The 19967-nt window shown below is 39.5% G+C and overlaps 2 protein-coding genes across 3 annotated transcripts in view; one reads left to right on the forward strand and one right to left on the reverse strand.

Moving 5' to 3' along the window:
* The window catches only part of LOC146497806 (uncharacterized), a 26861-nt gene extending 15264 nt beyond the window's left edge, over positions 1–11597 (forward strand). The window contains exons 25-47 of the mRNA XM_085141790.1: positions 30–213; positions 303–374; positions 601–708; positions 871–1089; positions 1245–1409; positions 2143–2310; positions 2535–2678; positions 3599–3709; positions 3845–4023; positions 5619–5682; positions 5912–5986; positions 6153–6260; positions 6713–6820; positions 7090–7161; positions 7382–7510; positions 7711–7818; positions 8091–8246; positions 8340–8447; positions 8582–8719; positions 9816–9932; positions 10118–10306; positions 10441–10724; positions 10814–11597. Of these exons, the coding sequence (XP_084997916.1) occupies positions 30–213; positions 303–374; positions 601–708; positions 871–1089; positions 1245–1409; positions 2143–2310; positions 2535–2678; positions 3599–3709; positions 3845–4023; positions 5619–5682; positions 5912–5986; positions 6153–6260; positions 6713–6820; positions 7090–7161; positions 7382–7510; positions 7711–7818; positions 8091–8246; positions 8340–8447; positions 8582–8719; positions 9816–9932; positions 10118–10306; positions 10441–10724; positions 10814–11074 (3267 nt within the window). The 3' untranslated portion in view covers positions 11075–11597. The remainder of the gene's footprint in view (positions 1–29; positions 214–302; positions 375–600; positions 709–870; positions 1090–1244; positions 1410–2142; positions 2311–2534; positions 2679–3598; positions 3710–3844; positions 4024–5618; positions 5683–5911; positions 5987–6152; positions 6261–6712; positions 6821–7089; positions 7162–7381; positions 7511–7710; positions 7819–8090; positions 8247–8339; positions 8448–8581; positions 8720–9815; positions 9933–10117; positions 10307–10440; positions 10725–10813) is intronic.
* The window catches only part of nyap2b (neuronal tyrosine-phosphorylated phosphoinositide-3-kinase adaptor 2b), a 24952-nt gene continuing 16470 nt past the window's right edge, over positions 11486–19967 (reverse strand). For both annotated transcript variants that reach the window (XM_085141798.1, XM_085141796.1), the window contains exons 5-8: positions 14828–16117; positions 14627–14730; positions 13534–13803; positions 11486–13441 (exon numbers count right to left, since the gene is read on the reverse strand). In XM_085141798.1, the coding sequence (XP_084997924.1) occupies positions 13406–13441; positions 13534–13803; positions 14627–14730; positions 14828–16117 (1700 nt within the window). In that variant the 3' untranslated portion in view covers positions 11486–13405. The remainder of the gene's footprint in view (positions 13442–13533; positions 13804–14626; positions 14731–14827; positions 16118–19967) is intronic.

Consider the following 19967-nt stretch of genomic DNA (forward strand, 5'->3'; position numbering starts at 1 on the left):
ACACTTTTGATCATGTTGTGTTTTTTCAGGGTGATGGTTATAGAGGATTACCTGGTCCTAAAGGTTACCCAGGTCTTCCTGGACCCAAAGGATTTCCTGGACAAGCAGGTCCCCCGGGTGATGGTTTACAAGGCCCCAAGGGAGAACAAGGACCTAAAGGAAATCAGGGACTTACTGGCATACCAGGAATTCCTGGACGACCAGGACCTCCAGGTCAGGTTTCTCACGATTTGTCATTAAGAAAAGTGTCATGCTTTTTAAAAACAAACAAACAAGCCACAAAAAGCTGTATTTGAATACAGGAGAAACACAGAGATGCTGTCCTGAAGGTGAGATTGGTCCCCCTGGTCCAAAGGGTGAGCCAGGTTCACCAGGTAAGTCTTGCAGGTGCTAATTATTTATTTAAAAATGTTCACATGTTTAATCTGGAACACTAAATTTAATCAGAAATCTAGATTTAAAAAAATGTCATTAATAAATTGTTTAGTGCTTTCTATTTATAAAGCTTGTTACTTCATTATTTTCAAAGTTACACAGAATGGACCCTACAGTTACTACTACAAGTGATTTGTTTTGTTTTATTTTTGTGGCCTCTTGTAGGGATTCCAGGTCAGCCAGGGATCAATGGTCCTCCCGGAGAGCCAGGATACCCAGGCACTAAAGGCATGAAGGGAGATGATGGTGGAGCTCAGGGGACTGGACCACCAGGTAATGGCTGTAAAAACAGAGCATTTGTTGAAGCTTGTGGACCATCAGTTATTCATATAGTAGGGAATATTCCTTAAATCTATTAATTCTAAAAAAATAAAAAAATAAATAAAAAATAAAGAGTTGTTTTTAATGCTTATAAATATTTCTTAATTATAAAAGGACCTCCAGGTTTAATTGGTGAACCAGGTGAACCAGGTTCCAGGGGAATTAGTCTAGAAGGCTTTCCTGGCCCTCCTGGTTTTCCTGGACCACCAGGTAGGAAAGGGCCTCCAGGAGATGTCCTCTCAACCAGGCCAGGTGCAACTGGCATACCTGGCCCTCCTGGGAGTATAGGCTATAAAGGACTCCGTGGAATTCCTGGAAACCCAGGAATACCAGGTAAGATTAACTTATCTGAACTCAAACTAATCTCTAACAAATGGGATTCATGGCCTGTATTACAATAATATTCAAAAGAACAGAACAAAAACAAGGTGCTTTGCATTAGTTCTGTACATTTAGATTAGTTGACTGTTGGTCTTTTGCAATTACAGGCCCACAAGGCCAACCTGGACAACCAGGCTATAAAGGAGAGCCAGGGGTTGATGGTGACCCCGGAGTCCCTGGACCAATAGGCCCACCGTGCTCACAGTGCGAACTCATTGGCCCACCCGGACCCCCAGGACCTCCAGGAAATCCTGGAGTGAGGGGAATACCAGGTGAGCAAACTGCAGCTATGCCCCAAATCATGGATAGTCACGTCTTTTTATTCATATCTACCTTATCTTCGACAGCTTTACAAATACAAGTACAATTTAAAACTTTACATTTGTTTACACTGAGTACTTCAATTTTCATATCAACATGAATATCCCACACTATTGTCACGATAAATAGTATATTTGTTTTGTTTTTGAGCATATAAACAGTTTGCAAAAACTTATTTAGTAAAAGTAGAAAAGTAAAGCAAAATACAGGACAATGCAAAATTTCTTCGCATCTGTTTAGTTTCACTAGAAAAGAAGTTGGATGAAGTACAAATCCCATTTCTGCTCCATATGTTAATAATGATTATTTATCTAGTTTCCTTATTGATATAAATTTCAATAACAACAAAAAATATAAATACAAAATATATTCTCTGTGTGATATAAAACTGATCATATATTTTATATCGACACGTCAAAGACAAATCGCTGCAGTTTGTGGACTGTAATATATAAATAAACATGGAGTAACACTATTTTTAATACTTGTTTCATCTTTTAATTTTTAGATGTTCATAAGTTGCTAATCTATGAAATAACAACACTGACCTCTGGTGGCCAGTTTGTCCATACATAAGGAGGAACAGTCAATCAACTTCTGTGTCAATATATGAGTATATTCATGCTCATTTATCCACGTCATCTGACCATATATTTTGTCACTGAATTTTATGACGTTGAATAGGAAACACTGGGCAGATAGGTCTGAGAGGCGATATTGGTCCACCTGGACATGGATGGAAAGGATCAAAAGGTGTTCAGGGTCCTCCTGGTTTACCAGGACCAGCTGGACCAACAGGCTCCACTGGCCTCCCAGGAGATCCTGGAACCGATGGGTGGCCAGGACAGAAAGGTCAGCCGATGGTATCTTATTGGATAATTATTTAAAACCTTATAAGAATTTTATAAAATTCAACAGGTAATTCCATTCACTTTCCAAAATCCAGTTTGTTTAACTTAATAGCCCATCACTTATCTCATTTACATTCAACAGCTAGCTGGTAAACAGCAAGCTTAATTAAATCTATGAACCTCAGTGTGCTGATTAAAGCAAGGTTTTCTGTTCAATTTCTATAGGTGAAAGGGGGTATCCTGGCAGGGCTGGAGAAAGAGTTTTCCCAGGTCGCCCTGGACCTCCTGGACCGAGAGGTAAACAGGGTGAAAGGGGCCTTAATGGCCGCCCAGGTTCCCCAGGGTATCCAGGACCAGATGGTAATAAAGGTAAGTCTGTAAATGTGTCGTGTCTCTCTTATTTTCCTAACCTAAACTTATGGGTATCTTAGCCTTGTGTTCTTTATTTATAATATATTATTATTGTTATTATTATTATTATTATTATTATTATTAAATATTTGGCAGAATAAAAAGCAGAATATTATTATTATTATTATTAGTTGAAACAATCAAATATATTGAACTATGTACCTGTACTATTCAAACTTTAGACAAGTCTACGACAAGCAAAACACACGTATTCTTGCGAGTGAAAATCTAAAGGAATTTGGTTTGCAGGAAATTTTTCTGTTTAGTAAATTTAAAAATACAGCTATTAGGAATAAATATATACTAAATATAGCACAGTGTCCTGTTGGAGCCTTGACCAGGTTGTATTGTACCATTTCTGACAAATGGTGGAAATATCTGACTGTATGTAAAGGAAAACACAGAAATCAGGCACTAGGCAAACTTTTAAGATGGAGTGGAGTGTAATAATGGGAAGCTGTCTTCTCTGTTGGGTTCAAATAATTATTCTCAACTTTTTTTACTTACTATTATTGTTGTTTTATTAGTCTAGAGACGCTTGATTTGTCTTCTGTTTTTTTGTTTTCTGAGATTCAAATGCAATGGTCAGAGGTTTGCGAGTTGAGAGTTATGGCTAATGTCAAAATACCTATTTTTGTATGTTTAATCTACTCTGATGTGCTTGTGGCTCCTATTCACAACAATGATCAAATAATTTAATTCACTTTTATCTATATAGTGCCAAATCACAACAGTAGTTGCCTCACGGTCCTTTTTATTGTAAGGTTAAGACCCTTGGAAGTACCAAATGTAGTCTTTTTCTTTAAGTTATTTTCTCTCACTTCTTGTGTACTTTATGGAAGAAAATGGCAAGCATTTCATTTCTGTTGTCTATTCAGGTTTACGGGGAGACCCTGGAGATCCAGGAGTGACAAGTCCAGTGAATATAAGGAAAGGTCCACCGGGTCATCCAGGAATGATGGGGCTACCTGGCGAGCCTGGACTTCAAGGTAATGGAGTTTTAATTTAACCTGCATAAGTCTTTAGAAAACAGCTTTATTCTTCTTTGGTAGAAAGACTGTATAGATGGACAGTGATAGACGGTGCAAAACTAAACAATTAGCAAATTGTGATGTAATTTATAGGTCCAAAGGGCACATGGGGAATGCCAGGTGACTCTGGACCTGATGGATGGCCTGGTCCACCAGGAATTAAGGGTATCCCTGGAGTTCCAGGCAGGTCAGGAAGAGCAGGACCTCATGGAGACCCTGGGAATAAAGGTTTCATTGGTTCCAGAGGGTATTCTGGGAATGATGGAGATCGGGTACTCAAGTCAATTCAATTTAATTTATGTAGCATCAAATCATAGCAGTGACCTCTAGGCATTTTGTACAGTAAGGTAGAGACCCTGCACCAATACTGTGAAGTTATTGTCTGCATATTTTGATCACAGCAGTGTAAATATATGTATGTATGTATTAGTGCTGTCAATAGATTCAAAAAATTAACTCAGTCTCACAATTTTCTGTAATTAATTGCGATTAATTGCAATTACTTGATCAATAGCCTGGTTGCAATTACAAGTTTGTAACAGACATTTATGCAATATAATGAATATAATGAAGTAAATGCAGAATAAACACAAAGAATGTATGCTGAAATTTAAAGAGAATTTGAATAGTTTTCTTCAATCTTTTAACACAGACTCTCTCCTGTGAAATACAACTTTTTAAAAAAACCCAAAACCTATATAGTAATAGGTAAGTATACGCTAATATATAATATATTAGTGTATACTTACACTAATGTATATTATTATAATATAATACTATATTCTAGTATTATAGCACTGATATATAGTGAGAGAGAGAGAGAGAGAGAGAGAGAGAGAGAGAGAGAGAGAGAGAGAGCCTTCATCAGGAACTCGATGGGGATGTGGCAGACAACACTAGAGGCCAAAGCCAATAGCAGAAGTCACCGTCAAGTGCAGGATCTACCAAGGAGATGCTCTGTCCCCACTGCTGTTCTGCATAGGCCTGGACCCCCTCAGTGAGATGACTGACAAGACTGGCTACGCATAGCGACTACAGAATGGAGCAGCTGTCAGCCACCTCCTATACCAGTGGCTGGACAAAGCTGGACTGAAAGACAGCATAGAGGCACTAATCATGGCAGCACAGGAACAAGCTCTGAGCACAAGATCCAAAGAGGCTGGGGTCTATCACACCAGGCAAGACCCCAGTTGCAGTCTTTGTAAAGATGCCCCTGAGACAATCCAGCACATAACAGCAAGGTGCGAGATGCTAACTGGCAGGGCATACATGGGACGCCATAACCAAGTGCCCGGCATAGTGTACAGAAACATCTGTGCTTAGTATGGCCTGGAAGTCCTGAGGTCAATATTGGTGACACCCCAAAGGGTGGAGGAGAATGACCGAGCTAAGATCCTGTGGGACTTCCAGATACAGACGGACAAAATGGTGGTGGCTAACCAACTGGACATAGTGGTGGTAGACAAACAGAAGAAGACGGCCGTAGTGATCGATGTAGCGGTTCTGAATGACAGCAACATCAGGAAGAAGGAACACGAGAAGCTGGAGAAATACCAAGGGCTCAGAGAAGAGCTGGAGAAGATGTGGAGGATGAAGGTAATAGTGGTCCCAGTGGTATTTGAGCACTAGGTGCAATGACTTCCAAGCTAGGCGTGTGGCTCCAGCAGATCCCAGGAACAACATCGGAGATCTCTGTCCAGAAGAGTGCAGTCCTAGGAACAGCTAAGATACTGCGCAGGACCCTCAAGCTCCCAGGCCTCTGGTAGAGGACCCGGGCTTGAAGGATATATAAGTGTATTTAAGTGGAATTATTCAGACTTACAAATGCTGGTGTTAAATTATTGGATTGTATTGATGTATGTTATAGGGAGATCCAGGGCTTGTGGGATATTCAGGTATTCCAGGGAGACAAGGATTTTCTGGTGCCAAGGGTAATTATGCATTTTTTTTTATTAAAACATACTAAATAGCTGATTTAATTTAGCTACAAACAGTGGGAATTTTATGTAGAAACTCAGTAAAAACCGCAGAATCAGTGCAATAAAAAAAAAAAGATTTAAGTACATTGTCACTGCAAATATGGTCAAGAATGTAGCCCAGTCTCTCAGTACAGTCTCATTTTGTTATGTTTTGTTATTCAGTTATCCAAATCTCTTCCAGGTGATCCAGGACCATCTTATGGACAACCAGGTCCACCTGGACCCAAAGGCATCCCAGGAGAGAATGGCTTCAGTGGTAAATTAAAGTTATTTTTCAAGCCCCCCCCCCCCGAAAAACCCAAACAATTTATACCAAATCTTAAAAAAACAAAACAAAAAATGTATTCTACAAGATATATGGTAGTTTCATTGGCTAAATAAAGTTTGCATACAAAAACAGAAAAAGCTGATAATTTCTTTAGCACCTCGAGGGATACCAGGAGACCCAGGTGATCTGGGACCCAGAGGAAACCCAGGACGACCAGGACCATCAGGCATTCCAGGAGAACGGGGAATACAAGGAAGACCAGGTGATCCCTATAGGTTTGATTTTAGAACTTTCTGGATGTACTTCAGCAGCACAATTAAGAAACTGATGTTTCCAATGTTTATCCTATTCATAGTTTGATTCAGGAGAAAAATAAATTTCCCCCTGTCCTTAGCTTTTTTTTCTCCATCATTAAAGGGAAAAAAGAATTCTGTGCAAGTAACCATTTCAATTTTGTTCTCATATAAAATATTGTAAATATGTAATGTGTCAGCCAGAAACTGGATTCAGTTGTATAAAATCTTTGAGTGTATTTCATTTAAAATAATTTAATCTGGATTTAAATTTAGCTCCTTTAACCATCAATTTAATCTACAATAATAATCAGTTTCTTCAATTTGACACTTGACTTTATTCCCTCAAATAACATTGATTTGTTTCCTATATATAAATGCTTGTTTGAGCTCTTTTGTGTATACCTATGTATACATACAGGCTCCCCTGGACCCCGTGGTCCACAAGGCCATCCAGGTCTCCCAGGTCTTCCCAGTGATCAAGGAAGTGTGGGACTACCAGGCCCCCCTGGCCGATATGGGCCCCCAGGTACAAACATAAATGTCTCAATCCAAGAGTTTAGATGTGTTCATATTGTTTAATGATGAAGTAAAACATTAAAATGGTTATGAACATTATGAACAGATTTGCTTTCTTCATTTATTTTTTGATCATATAGCATAATATATCATATAATAATTAATTATATGTAATAATAGAATACAAGATGAAAAAAACTGAAACAAGAAGCATGATTTTGCAATCATAGGACCAAACAAGACAATTTACACATCATCACACTGTGCTTGTTATGTTAGGGCCCCCTGGACCACCAGGTCTAGATGGACTGTATGGGCTTACAGGTCCAAAAGGGATGAAGGGGGCAAGTGGTAAGAGAGCATTATATGATATTATTCCTTTTCTATGTCTTTTAGGACTGTAGGAATTTTGTCGCAGTTGGGTGCCAGTCGTATAGCACATTATTTATTGTTACAATTAGTAATAATATGTGTAGTTGCTAATTTTTAAATTGTTTTTCTTGATACACAATTAAATGTGAGTATATTACAATGTGATGCTATGTTTTATATGTACTCACTTATAATACAGGCATAGATATCCCTGGCCCGCGAGGACCAGATGGTTTTCCAGGAGTCAAAGGGGCCAGGGGCTACCAAGGACCTCCAGGAACTACTATTCCTGGGACTAAAGGCCAAAGGGGCTCACCAGGCAATCCAGGTATCATGACTTTTATTTGTAACAGTACTGTCTGCACTAGATACAATTTTGTGTCAGGTTGTGTCAGGAAGAGCATCTGGCACAAAAACAGTTTAATCAAACTTGCAGAGCGAGTATGCTACTATGGTGACCCCTATTGAATAAGGGAGAAACTGAAAGTAATTTTTTTATTGCTAAGGGTAGATTGTTTTTTCTTTTAGGCCTCCCAGGGCTCCCAGGTGAACCTGGTTACCGTGGCATAATCTGCCAAACACCTTTGCAGGGACCTGCTGGAGGTCAAGGATTTGAAGGACCTACAGGACCCCCAGGTATGTGTGTATGCTGGGTCATCTTTAATTTATTTTGCTCTACTTTATTTCATTCTCATTAAACCCCCTCCTGGGGTAAAAGGGAAAATATACAATGAACAAACAAAGCAGAGGGTTATTCAATACACATCATCACTATCACAAAAGGAGAAATAAGTAAATGCAACTGTCAACAAATTACCCTTTTGAATTGGATGGTGCTTTGTGCCAGTCTGTGTGTATGTTTGCCACTAAATATATTTATACATATTTTGAATTTTGAATTTTTTTAGGTCCTCCTGGAGAACCTGGGATACCAGGCTCCAGCCTTTTGTTCAAAGGAGGCCCAGGACCAACTGGCCCCCACGGCTTACCAGGTGTTCGAGGAAGAAGGGGTCTACCAGGACCACCTGGACTTTCTATCCACCAAGGCCCTAGAGGACCTAAAGGTACAAACAAAACAATGGTCAATAGACATCATCAGTAACTTACAGTGCAGCTATCCAACTGATTATACTCCAAATGTTACCACACTTTGACAGGTGAGCAAGGTCCTGTTGGTCTAATGGGCCTACCTGGACCCAAAGGTCAGCTAGGTGCCCCTGGGCCCCAGGGCCCCAGCGGAGAAATTGGCCACCCTGGAAATAAGGGTAAGTTGTACTGTAGACAAGAAACTAAAATATACAAGACTTTACAGTTCAAAGCAAAATAAATTGATTTATTTTTTTTAAAAAAGTTGTAATTGTTCCTATAGTAGATGTAGTAATCAAAATATTTTTTCTAGGTGTCAAAGGTGCTCCTGGTGACTCTGTCAGTATATTAACAACCACTGCTCCCCCTGGACCTCCAGGTCCTCCTGGTAGCCCGGGATGTGTAGGATTCCAAGGTGTCATGGGTTCTCCTGGTACTCCAGGTCGTAAAGGTAAACCTAATGTAGTCTTTGGACAGTTATAAGTGTATATTTCGTTTCTGTCTCTGTCCAACTTGAGTATTGTATAAGTCTTCACCCACTCTTTATTTCTTTATATTTTACAAGGAAATATGAAATAAGTGTGAAAATACAGTCCAAGAGGAAAAACCATAGTTTGAGTTGTCTTAGGTAAACTTCTTCTTATTTCTTCAAATTAGATTTCTAATTTCTAATTCTAATTTCTAATTCCTTGAAATCTTCAGGAATAGTTTTCCAGGCTTCTTAAAGGACAGTCAAAGGTCTTCTTTTGTTCTTTTTTTTTGTTCTCTGTCAAGATTATATTGAGGTCCAGGCTCTGGGGAGTCCAGTCCATGACTGATAGTGTTCAATTATGTGTTTTTATAACCAGGTATGCCTATACAGCAGATGCTTTTCAGAGGGTATTGTAAAACTCTGATGGTGCTTCTCTGTGTTCATAGTTCAGTTTATGCAGCCCCAAACCACGAGAGAGCCTGTTTCAGGGCCTCTGTCTGGTCTTTATTGTATTTTTTTAATTTCTTAAGGATATGAGTTGTATAAAGCGCTTTGAGTGCTCAGATAGATTAGAAAAGCGCTGTATAAGAACCAGTTCATTTACCATAACTTTCAAATACTGTTCATCTGATGTAGTGTTTTTAGCCCTGCCAGTTCCTCCTTTGTCCTCTACTTTTCTACTTACCTCAAATTTTTTTAAGGCATACTGCACATCATGTTGAGATATGACAGTTTTTGGCTACAAGTTCTTTGGGAATCACCTTGTTGGTGTTAAAATATATCCCCAGTTAAACTGTGTTATCTTTGGCATTTTTCATAGATTCAGATAATGAAATTGTAACAAATAGCATGATTTTGTAACAGGTTGCTAGTGTTTTAAAATTACAATTGAAATTTGGGTCTTTGGTTCTAAGTTGTCTGCTATGTGTTGACAAGTCTGCTATGTGTTTGAAGCATTTTTATGCTTTAGTGTTTTATAGGTCAGTGTAAAGTGGCTTAACAACCAAACAAAAAAAATCCATGCTCCTGTAAACATGGCTGTATTTACTCATTTGCTTTTATCTGCATGTTTCAGGGGAGAAGGGTCCGGTGGGGTCTGTGGGCCTTCCTGGTATAACAGGTCCTCCTGGTCGTAATGGTCCAGCTGGAGATCCAGGGGCTGTTGGTTTGCCTGGATTTCCTGGACCTCAAGGTAAATATTCATATTTTATAGATGGCTCACTAAATTTGTGTGGAAATTTCCAGATAAAATTCGGAAATTTGCTCTGGTGTACTAATATAAATAATATAGCTCTGATATGCTTTTTTTTGGGTCCTCACTTTGATGCTTTCTCCACCTAATACACATGCTCTTTGTTCAACCACAACAACTTCAAGGTATTCCAGGTCCTCCTGGTAACCAGGGTCAGCCAGGCTACAGGAGGATATTGAATGCTGGATTTCTGTTAGTTATACATAGTCAATCAGTTGAGGTCCCACAGTGCCCAGCAGATACCACTCAGCTTTGGGTGGGACACAGTCTCATTTACCTGGAGGCACAAGAAAAGGCTCACACACAAGATCTGGGTAAGCATCAGCATAAAGTTGTCATTTTGCTGATCTCTTGAAATGTATTCATCCCTGGTATATAGAAATTTGAAGAAAAATTTAAAAACCCTTCCTTGTCTATATTTTATAACATCTGTCTTTTTTCCTTGCAGGCCAGCCTGGCTCCTGCCTCCCTGTTTTCTCCACCATGCCGTTCTCCTATTGTAACAAAGCTGCCTGTTCTTATTCTAGTCGCAATGACAAATCCTATTGGCTCTCCACAACTGCTCCCATACCCATGATGCCGCTATTTGGCCAGGATATTGTGTCCCATATCAGCCGTTGTGTGGTGTGTGAGACCATTTCACCTGTGGTGACTTTTCACAGCCAGAATCCTACATTCCCTTCATGCCCACCTGGATGGAGGAGTTTGTGGGTGGGATACTCTTTCCTCTTGGTAAGTACATAAAAAAAATGTTAAAGTGTTTCAAAGGAAAACTTCTGTCAACTCCCCTCATTGTGTACCTGCTGGCTTGCTGTCTTTAGCACACAGGATCAGGTAATAATGGTGGTGGCCAGTCACTGGCTTCTACTGGTAGCTGCCTTAAGGATTTCCGAACTCATCCCTTCATTGAGTGCCAAGGGGCACGGGGTTCCTGTCACTACTTTGCCAATCTCTATAGTTATTGGCTGACTACTGTAAGCCCAGCAGAGCAGTTCATAAGCGCAAGTCCTGGCACCATCAAAGCAAGCGACCAACAGCGACACAGGACCAGCCAGTGTAATGTCTGCCACAGAGAAGGATAAGCATTTTACCTAAGATTATGATTTTTATTTCTTACCCATTTACCCAAACCTTACTGATACCACTCAGGGTTAAAGATGAATTTGATTATGTTCATTGACAATAAAAATGTATTAAAATAAATGTTTTGCACACCTCAACATTTAACATTATTTTCACTTAGGTACCATTTATAGTTCTAAAGAAGCACCTTATGTTCTATAATTGTGCTATAATCTGTCAGACTGGTACTGTATTCCTCTCTGAAATGACCTTTTCTTGTGTTTATTATTATTTTATTGTGTTTAAGTTGTTTTTCATTTTTTCATTTTAAAATAAGACTAACTTGACATGTCATGTAAAAAAACTAAATAAATAAATAAAATTTTAAGAAAAAGAAGCATTTTGACAGGATGCACATTTTCCATAGCAGGTTTCAAGTCCATATTTATTTATTTCTCTCAACAGAACCCAAGTGACAATCAGAATACAGTACTTTATTCCTCAAACATGTTTTTTCCTTTTCTTTTTTTTTATTACGCAAAACAAGAGAACACTCAGTGCAATAAGACAGAGGACTGACGGTGCGGTGCTCTCTCTACCTTTTCACAGTGCACGTTTATACACACAAAAAGATTGTACATCATCATCATTGTTACATTTCCAACCTTCACCCACCAACATCATGAGGGCAAAGTGAATGTCTTAAGACAATCATTTTTTTTAAACTAGCAACTTGCATACAGTGTAGCCTGGCACACACACTCATGAACACACACACGCACACACACGCACACAGCTCTCTCCCTCACACGCATACCGGTACCAACGAAGGTTTCTGAATCGTTGATTCTCATAGAGAGGGGGTACTGCACTTGCACTTTAGGGGCTGTTGTTAAACCCATACTATTTTGGCAATGTTGACATTGCCTTTTAATGTGCAAAAGAGAATCAACTGAATTCATGCAAATAAGAGGTTGAGGTAGAGGGAGAGAGCAGGGGGAGATGAATGTATATGTAACCAGCCTGATTTAATGTGAAGGAAGATGAGAGTTAGTGCAGTTCACTTATTTTTTCGTAGCCTGACAGAATTGCAGGCCCTTGTGCAACCCCTCCCCGCTATTTTTGACAGCTTGGAGCTGTTGTCATGTGATAGGTCCTTCAATAATTTGATCTCTAAAATGGTTGCCAGCCATTGAATTGGATTGGAAACATTGTCAGAGACACCCAAATATAGATGAGTGTATGTCACACACCCAGCCATTCTCCTGAGGCTTTACCTTTCAGCCAATAAATGAAAACTTACATGGCACAACTCACTATTCTTACAATTTCAAAAAATATATATAAGCATAAACTTGAAAGTTACTTCTTAAGCAAGTGCATATGGCTATTATAATCTGCAGTGAAATTAAGAAATCTTCTAAAAGCTCAGGTGTTGATTGTACGGGCTGGTCGTTGGCGTCAAGTATTTACACTGTCACGGTGCTTTGCAGTGTGCATGGCAATGTAAAGATGCTGGTACTCGCCAGCTATTGCCACTAATCCCATTTTAAATAACCAAGCATCCAAAGTGCAACCACACCCATATCTCGCTTTTACAGGCTTTGGCTGGTCTTGGAAAATGATCCTGTTTATAATGTATGTTCTAATTTGCTACCTCCCCACCCCGCCCTCATAGTGTATTTTAGAATACAGCAAAAAACATTACACACTATCTCTGTCCTCTACAAATGCCAACAGGCTTTCCTGCGAAACAGCTTTAAAAGGCTTTGACGTAGTGACCACACAGTTTCTCACTGTTAAATACAAACTGAAGCACAAGTAGTTTCCTGTTTCTGTTCTAGGACCAGCTGTTGTACATTCTAGAACATCCTGGACCAGGCATGGAGAGACCTGGACTCTAAAGCACGGCGACGTAAACTCCTCAACTTACAATACAACAGTGAAAATGTAAAGTATATATAGACAGAATTAAATAGTCCATTCATTTTAGTGCTTTTAAGCACAAACAAAAAGCGCTTGGCATAAGAAAATTATGCAACTACAGTACAAGTATCGATAGATTATGTTTTGAAATGTAAAATAACCTGAACAAAAATAACATAAAAACAAATATTAGATTGCATCTACATCTACTATACATAATTTAAGTTTCCTTTTGATCCCCATCATCTCATTTAGAAAATATCTATTCATCATCAAATATCTACTCTACTAATTACATTACAGGAGTCCAGTCACAGGAAATAGAAAAATATCAAATATCACCAGTGATGATAAGAAACATGACAACCTGAACAAGCAGAAATATTGCTGTGGTAACCACCATTGTCCTTTGACATCAGTGAGCATCATCCCTCTTGTCCTCTCAGCGGCCGCCTTGAAGCCTGTGATGTTTTAGGGAGGAGAGGGAGTGGTTAACTGTGGGTTATGTGTTTGAAATGCCTTGTAAATGTCAGATGGCGGTATCCCAGAATACCGTTGTCTGGGTGGGGTATGGAGGAGGACGGATCTTCTTGGTCCCGCCGTTTTTTCCCCAGCTTGGAAGGACAGATGTATTTTCCTGCTTGCACTGACTTCGTTCCTGGTGCCTGTCCTCATTCCTGTCTGGCAGAGGAGGAGGAGGCCTCTCCAGAGATCTCTGCAAGTGCGGATGCTGTCTGGAACGGATTTCCATGCATAGGGTGCGTTTCCTCTCGATTTGCTCTAGCATAGTGGTGTCTCCACATATCCATGGCATCTGGGGCATCTGAGCAACACATTTAACATACCACGTGAAATAAATACAAATTAACTCTTTCTAGAATTTCTTTTTGATGTCATTCACAATTGACTAAGTGATCATATAACACAAAAAATGAATTCAGGGGCGGATGGGTGTGGTTTTTGATTTGATTTGGTGTAACCCAGCGTCTCACCAGTACTGATCATTTTTAATGGAGAGAATGGTAAACCCATTTATCTGTTCCCGGCTTTAGGCAATAAAAGAAAAAAAAATAGAAAAATGATTTTGACAAAAATCATGTTCACCAAATTGCTGTGCTAGGAGCACCCTTACTCATGAACTTCACCCTACACTATGACTTAATAAATCAGTTTAAAAAAAAATACAATTGATATATCTGGCAGAAGATGACGAGTTAAACATAATGTAGATCTCTCTGAAAGTTCTGAAACCTGCTGTGGATTTCTCTTCTCTGTCTTTGCAAACGATTTACATTTTTAAAAAAATAAATCTTCAGTTGTAACCACTACGTTTTAATAAACTGAAGATTTTTCACATTACTAATGAAAAATGCCTAATTAATCAGTGTTATTAATTAGTGTTTTGTCAAAATAGTTAACTAGTCAGTCAATTGAATAGTCAGTTAATTTAAATTGCTGAGATAAAAAAAATCCCCACACCAGTTTGAAGACCAACTAGAACAAAATGTCTTTAAACAGTCCAAACTGTTCCATAACAGACTAAGAAATAAGTTTTCAGGACCTATAAGAAACTGACACTTCAGGTAAAGAGACAGACAAGACAAAACAAAACAAAACAAAAGAAAGAACAAACCAGATATGCATACCTGACTTTGATGTGTCTCTGTTGCCCTCCTTTGTGGAGTTCCCACTGGGGAAGGATTAGCAGGTTTAGACGGTGAGCGGGCATACTTAGATGCTGCTTTCAGATCTACAAAGGAATAAAAAAATCACATTTGGTAGTATGCCATTTGAATAGTTATATGCATTGTCTAATGCCACCTTAAAATTTAGGTCTTAACACTCACCATTTCCTGTTCCCATGGTCATTGGAGGGCTACCTGATGACCTTCCGTGGTGAGTGGGTGTTGTTGTTGATGAATGCTGTCCTGATATTGTGCTGCCATTCCTCTCTTGTGCTTTTGACTGGTCTGTGTTGTAATTGGCTCTGTTATCTCGCCGGGGGGTGCCATCTGATCTGTATCCTCGCTCCTTATTATCACACCTGTATTCCATTGATGAAGGGCTCTTGGTGCTCTTGATGTCAAAATGATGATGCTCTGAGCCATTCAAACTTCTGTCTTTGCTGTCCCGCCTCACTTCAAGGCCAGTTCTGCTCAGATCTTTGCTGTCCTGCCTGGGTAAAGGAGGAGGAGGAAGATCTCCACTACTGTGGCAGCTTCGATCTCTCCCCTCATACCTGGATTCGGAGTTGGAACCAACTCTGTCCCTGCTGTTGCTGCTTCTGGATGCTTCTTGTCGGGGAAGGATCTCTGGTGGCTGATCTATTCTACCTTCATATTTGTGCTCCGTGTCATTCCTTTCTCTCTCTTTGCTCTCCTGTTGGGGTAACAAATCGGGACGATGGTCTTTGCTATCATGCCTGTATTCTGGTCCGGTTCTAACCCTGTCTTTGCTCTCTTGTCGGGAAAGAAGCTCAGGGGGCCTATCTCTGCTTTCGTGCTTTGAGTCCACACCATTTCTGGCTCGCTCTTTGCTATCCTGTCGGGGTAAGAGTTCAGGTGGCTGATCCAGTCTCTCTCTGCTTTCATGTCTGTAGTCTACAGGATTTCTTGCCCTTTCCTTGCTGTCTTGCCTTGGCAACAGCTCAGGTGGCTGATCAAGCAGTCTGTCTCTGTCTTTGCTCTCCTGTCTCAGCAAAGACTCCATTCCATGTCCCCCACTTCGATCTTTACTGTCTCTCCTTGGTAATAGGTCACCATTGCTAATCCCTCTGTCCTTGGAGTCTCTTCTTATCAAAGGGATTGTTTCTATGGAGCTGCTGCCCCTATCTTTGGAGTCCCGCCTCACAGGGATGGGCTCTGCATTGCTGCAGGCCTGGTCCCTGCTATCCCTGCGAACAAGCTGTGCATCTACATTGCTACAAGTACGGTCTTTACTATTTCGTCTGTGGGGCAAAGGCTCTGCATTGCTGCTTCCTCTCTCTTTGTCTTTTTCTCTGTCTTTGTCTCTGTCTTTTCTATGTGAAGACTCTTTACTGTGACGCTCCTTGGATTCACGCTTGGACTCCTTGCTGTGACTGTGACGTTCCTTGCCTTCTCGCTTTGACTCACTGTGAGACTTACTTTTGGACTCAGCTGCCAAAGAAAAGGGGGGTAAAAATATTAGGCAAATCAATAGACATTCAGTTTTTGATGTACCTATCAAAATAAACTGGATTAAAAAACACACACAAATAATAATAATAATAATAATAATAATAATAATAATAATAATAATAATAATAATAATAATAATAATAATAATAAACAGTGGGACAAACTGTGAGTATCATCAGAATCAGACTTGTTATTGCAATGCAAACAATTATCCACTAGGTGTCCCTTACGACCCATTTAAGAAGCTGTGGTAGGAGTTGTAAACCTCTGGAGTTGAAACAAAATGATTTAAAGCCATATACATATACAGTGGTGTGAAAATTGTTTGCCACCTTCCTGATTTCCTATTTTTTTTTTAACATTTGTCACTCTTAAACATTTCATATCACCACACAAATTTAAATATTAGACAGAGATAACACAAGCAAAGTTTTTAAATGTTTATTATTTAGGGGGAAAAATCCAAACCTACATGGCCCTGCTTGAAAAAAAAGATTGCCCCTTCCTGTTATACGATAAATTAACTGTGGTGTATCACATCTTTGGAAAGATGAGTTCAATTTCTCTAGCCAGTTTCTCTAGGCCTGATTACTACTGCGCCTGTTCTCAATCAAGAAATCGCTTACATAAAACCTGCCTGACAAAGTGGAGTAGACCACAACATCCTCAAAAGTCAGACATCATGCTGCGGTCCAAGAAAATTCAGGAACAAATAAAAGACAATGTAACTGACTTAGGGTCAGTGTTCATGAATCCACCATAAGAAAGATAATAAAGAGACTGGGTAAAAATGCCCTGCATGGGAGAGTTCTATGACAAAAGCAACTGCTGAGCAAAAGGAACATAAAGGCTGCTCTCAGTTTTGCCAGAAAACATCTTAATGAACCCCAAGTCTTTTGGGAAAATACTCTGTGGATCCACAAAACAAAAGTTGAACTTTTTGCAAGGTGTATATCTTATTACATCTGGCAGACAGCCAGTCCACTTATGAATGGCTTAAGAAAAACAAAATGAAAACTTTGGAGAGGCCTAGTCAAAGTCCTGAAACCTGAATCCAATTGAGATGCTGTGGCATGACCCTAAAAAGGTGGTTCATGCTCCTAAACCCTCCAGTGTGGCTGAATTATAACAATTTTGGAAAAATGAGTGGGCTAAAATTCCTCTGCAGCACTTTAAAAGACTCATTGCCAGTTATCACAAATACTTGATGGTACTTGTTGCTGCTAAGGGTGGCCCAACCAGTTATTAGGTTTAGGGGAAAATCACTTTTACAAACAGGGCCATGTAGGTTTAGATTTTTGTCCTCTTAAAAATAAACAACTTCATTTAGAAACTTCAATTTATCTTTTTTTTGATGATCTTAAACATTTAAGTGTGATCAACATACAAAAAAATTATTTGGGAAAGGGGCAAAAAACTTTATCCCACCACCGTATGGAGATATCTATCTATCTATCTATCTATCTATCTATCTATCTATCTATCTATATATATATATATATATATATATATATATATATATATATGCATCACTGATCTGAGCCTGTCTCTGGATGGTTTCCGTACAAGCTTTAACCTACAATACATTGTGGAAGCATCCCCTGTCATGCCTGCATGCGTCATATGTGTAGTTTTATGCTGATGTGTGTATGAGGGGGGGGGGGGAGGGGGGGGAGGGGGGAGGGGGGAGGAGTAAAAGAGAGCAAGTGTGGTGATTAACCAGTTGGTAAGTGGGTCAGGGTAGCTGTTGCTGCCCCTGTTGCCTTAGAAAGGGAAAGAACAAAATGATCCTCCATTCCTTCATAACCTTCATGTTCACAACACACAACATATGTGACATTTGCACTAACTAAACCAAAAATCTCACTGATGAGAAATCAAAGGGTAATCCTCGCACCTAAATGCAGTCTCTAACTAAAAGCACATTATTCAGCAGCTAATAATGACAATCTCTGGAAAAGCAGAAAATGTATACCAGTTTGGTACATGCATGAACACGTATATCTCATTACAGTCAAAATGGCAAGAAATCATAAATTCTCTCAGCGTCCATCGTCCCCATCTGCACAGCTGCTCCAGCTGCCCGATTGGCTTACATATGTGTGTGCTGATTGGACAGAAAAGGGAATCTGAAATCCTGTGATCAGGTGTAGGATAGAGTTCAGAGGCATAACATCTCTATCAGGAGCATGCATTGTAGTCTGACGTGCCCTGAGCTGTGATTGGCTGCATTACCCACGGGGAGGGAATCTGCAAATAAGAAACAGGGATTTCTCCTCCTTCCACTGTTGCTATGTTGTAGTTGCTAAGAGCACTGAGTAAGGATGGATGTGTGGATTCTTTGTAGTTTGGTTTTTTTCATGATTTATGATGTATGCATAAATGCTGTCTTTGGTGGTATTTACATTAAAGAAAACTGTTCAGCTTTTAAATTGTTGTTAAATTCTTTCAGATTTTGAAACTCAGGTATGAGGAGAGTTATGTGAAGTTGAGGGTTAAACAGCATGTCATCTTCACTGTATATGATTACATACTCCGTCTGACTTTGTTACTGACCCTTCTCAAGTAAAGTATGACATGCCTCTACAAAATAAATCTAAGCTTCAAGAATGTGTAAATCATGCTGTTCTGTTTTTGTACAGTTTAAATAATAAGCACATTGAGTTTCACAATGTTCACGTTTACAACTTCTATTTTAACAGAAAAATGAAGATTGCAATATGCTTGAGAATGAGAAGGCCAATTTGTGGCTGACTGATAATGCTGCTGGCACCAGACTCAGAAATAGTTTCTGCTTTTATATCTTTCTTCTTTCGTAAATTCAATTTGTGCAGCAAGGGGTTTGTTTTCCTACCCGACCGCACATATTTTGGCAGCGTCTTCCTGAGTGTGGCATAATATCTGTATTTAAATGTTGATGTTTACATATTTAAAAGTAATGCTGCCTGATGGCCTAATGCCATGAGTTGGTTTGAGAGACCTACGGCCCGCTTTAGTCTTTAATCCTCTCAGATTAAATCATACGATCTGTATCAGACTTGGCTTGGCAGGCCTAGATTAAACAAACGCAAACTGCAAAGTGCCCTGCAAACATCGTGCTGTGAAAGCGATGCATTAAATGCACAAACTCGTGATTTTGCAGGCTCAAACTTGTTAACCCTAAATGTGGACTGATTAAGGAATTAAAAAGTGTTTATTTATGTTTGCTGCCAGGTTTACTAAATCTCTTTACACTAACAGAGTGCACACTGCCCAGTGACACACTTCTGTGTTACCTCTGCTCTTCAGTTTGTTATCCTACTTTCTAGTGCTGCTTTCTAACTAAATCTGTCACTCTCATGAAACAAATGTGTGTACAGTAGACAGGGTGGAAAAACTGTTTAATGGGCATGTGTTTGCAACAAGGGCGTAGATTTGGCATGGACGGAAGGGACATGTCCCCACCAATAATTTGATCTCTTCGAGTAAAGAAAAACAAACCTGATAGTAAGAAAAAAAATGATCTGTCAGCGTCTCATTCACCCAGCAGTGCAGAAAGAGTTAAATTACATTCTCTACTGGAGTCCTACCTCATGTGACAAATATGGGCAATGTGATTGGCTGTGCTTTTCAGGGAGTTTTCGAAACTAACTGCACAACATGCAGCACTATTAGTTATCTCAGTCTCAGAGTAGCATTTCTAATTTTGATTGAAAGTGTCAGACAAAACGGCAGCCTCGAGCAAGCCAGGATATTCGTTTACAGAGGCTGTTAAAATTATTTGTCTAACGTTAAAATGTTGGTGACACAATAATTTCATCCTAATGGCACTAACATATTCATAGGGATA

Source organism: Neolamprologus multifasciatus, chromosome 18 (assembly GCF_963576455.1).
Source record: "Neolamprologus multifasciatus chromosome 18, fNeoMul1.2, whole genome shotgun sequence".
Classification (NCBI taxonomy): Eukaryota; Metazoa; Chordata; class Actinopteri; order Cichliformes; family Cichlidae; genus Neolamprologus; species Neolamprologus multifasciatus.